The following is a 2,868-nucleotide window of genomic DNA, read 5'->3' on the forward strand; positions in this document are numbered from 1 at the left end:
GAAGTAAATAATTTAATTGATATTAACTAAGTTGATTCACAATCAAAATCTACAATATATCGTGCTAAGCTTTCATCTGTATGCTTACTTTCTGTGCTGACTGTTTCACCTAACTTTGCAATGTTGCAACTGTCAAAAGTCGTGCTTATTCCCATACTCGTAAACAAACTTCAAAACACTTCCTTCATTTAATGTTTTTTGTTTTTAATAATTTGATGTTTTTTGGTTGGACGGTGCTTTTTTAATATTTATGTGTTGTTTTTTTAAACTGTTTGTTGTTGTTTTTGTTTAAGTTGTGTTCTAAAACCGAAATTTTGTAAGACTGTTTTATAAAAAAATATATTGGATTTGTATTTTATAATTTAATGTTACGTCTATTTATTAGAAATTAAGATATTTCTGAGGCTTTGATCTAATATAATATATAATTGGCTATGTTAGAGCTTAAAGCTTCGCAATTAGACTAGAGTTGGCTTTTTAATATTATTGTTATTACGTTTTTATAATTTTTCTTAAATCCAGTGAAACTAACTTTTTATAACCTCACAAAATATTTTATAAATTTTATAAAATACCAAATAAGTTTGCCTTCCTTTTCAATGCATAAATTCTATTTTATATTTATTCTTGATTGATATGTCAAGCCACGCAGTTTGTTGTCCCAGAAAGAAACATTGCGGATACTATAAAATATATATTACATATGTTTGTATGTGATCAGCATGACAAGCTGAGTTGGTTTACCCACATCCGTCTGTCTGTATATACTCGAACTAGCCTCAGTTTTTGAGTTATCGATCTCAAGCTTTTCACACACACTTTTCTCTCCAAGAAATCGAACCAAACCACTGGAGCACATAACTGCCAGCTAAACTGATCAATTAATTGAATTTAAAAGAATTTTAAAAAGTTTTGTGAAAATTATATAAATATGCCACTAAAATTCAAAATACTATAAATTGTAAGGGCAATAAAACAAAATTAAAAAAAAAAAAACAAAATGATGGCGACAAATTACAAAAATAAATTTACAAAATTATATTACCAACTGGTCCTGTAGTAACTAGTTTGTTTCTGGTTGTATCAGTACTAGGTACGATTTCATTTCCACCAAAAATTATTAAAAAATAAATTTACAAAATTACAATGTCAACTGGTCCTGTAGTAACTAGTTTGTTTCTGGTTGTATCAAGAAAGAATTCTAGTCATAGTTGCAATTATAATTAAATTAAACCATTTCAATGAAAAATTATTTTCAAAAATTATGGCGACAAAGTAAAAAATTAAATTTAGAAAATTATAATGTCAACTGGTCCTGAAAAAACTAGTTCGTTTATGGTTTGTTTATGCAATTTAATTTCAACCAGTTGAAAAGTGATAAAATTCAATTTATATATGTATATCTTTCTAGCGGTAATTAAGGTATATAAGTTTTTTTCAATTACGAGCCAATAATAGTAATGATAAAATATAAATCAACTTCTAAGACTAAGACTTTAGGAAGTTCTTTTAGTTTAGATCGTCTGAATCGCAATAAATTTATAAAAATTAAATAAGCTATCAACAAAATATTGCAATATAATATCTACCGTTATTTTTTTTCTTTCCCCTCTCTCTTCTTCAACCACACTTGTATTATTTGGACACTGTTCTCTTCTTCCATGAATGCGGCTTTATTTTATTTCTGTCAAATTGTTTATTGCAAAACCTTTATATGTCTGTATAACTATGTATGCAACAAAAACAAAAAAAAAAAAAACTTTTTTACTATGCAAAAACAAAATTAATATTTTCTTACTTTTTACTAAACACAATTTTGAATTTACACTCACTTTTGTATCAACTACAACAACATACACTACAAACAACAACAACTACAACAAAAACCACCATAACACCACATTGCGTATTGAAACCATCACCGCCACACTCACAACGTACGCTTACGAAAATTATTGAAAATTTGTTTGAAAAACAAAAACAAAAACAATAAAAAAACGAAACAACCGAAAATATTAAAAAATGTAACAAAAACCAAATATATGCATAACAATGTGATACAATTTCAAAAAATTATCTGTCAATAGCCACAGAAGATTTATGAAGCCTGTATCACCATGAAGGTATGAATGATTTTACGCTGCTTTTTCTAACTACTACCACTGTTTGTACTCTAATTAACTAAATACTTAGCAATAATACTTCACTATCACTACTACTACTCTTAAGCGTGTTGCAATTTATTAATAATAACTAATTTTTGCAAAAAAAAAAAAAATTTAAATAATTTTAACAAAAAAACTAAAATCTTTAATTACAACTAAGTAACTGTTTCTGCTCTTAATGCCACCATCACGTTTGTTGTAATATTTATTAAACTACAATTAACACTTCTCCACACCTAACACACACACACACACCTAAACTTACACTGTCACTTAAAAGCACGAAGAAAAACTTATTATTTTCCGGCTTCTCACTATTCTTTTACACCTATTTCTTCCAATTTACGTTTTATTTTCGACTCTTCTTTGCAAAATGCTTTATTTACGAATTATACACACACGCACGCACTCTAACCCTATCTCTAGCAAAAATGCACATACACATACATATTTTAATTCAACATTGGTTTTTTTCATAGCTGTAAGTGCAATTCTTTTAATAATTTATGCATATGTAGTAGCAAAAATGCTTTTTTGGGAAAAAATCAGAAACTCATTGTTTTGTGTACAAAAAATAATGTAAAGAACAACCAATTTTACATAAAGACAATTTTTTCAGTAAGTTTTATGTAAATTTTTTTACATTAAATTATGAAATTTTTTGTTACTTTATTTGTAGAGAAATGGTTTTGAGATATGCTTT

The 2,868-nt window shown here is 27.0% G+C and overlaps 1 protein-coding gene across 21 annotated transcripts in view; it reads left to right on the forward strand.

Annotated features, from left to right (window-relative positions):
• Positions 1–2,868, forward strand: part of LOC108972934 (formin-binding protein 1-like) — a 156,360-nt gene that overhangs the window by 146,750 nt on the left and 6,742 nt on the right. For 13 of the 21 annotated variants that reach the window (XM_018939843.1, XM_018939842.1, XM_018939850.1 and 10 more), the window contains exon 9: positions 2,088–2,123. The exons of 7 other annotated variants lie outside the window; for them this stretch is intronic. In XM_018939843.1, coding sequence (XP_018795388.1) covers positions 2,088–2,123 — 36 coding nt within the window. The remainder of the gene's footprint in view (positions 1–2,087; positions 2,124–2,868) is intronic. One more of the 21 variants, XM_018939851.1, reaches the window with a different exon arrangement.

This window comes from Bactrocera latifrons, unplaced genomic scaffold (genome assembly GCF_001853355.1).
Source record: "Bactrocera latifrons isolate USDA-ARS-PBARC rearing strain unplaced genomic scaffold, ASM185335v1 scaffold_44, whole genome shotgun sequence".
NCBI lineage: Eukaryota > Metazoa > Arthropoda > Insecta > Diptera > Tephritidae > Bactrocera > Bactrocera latifrons.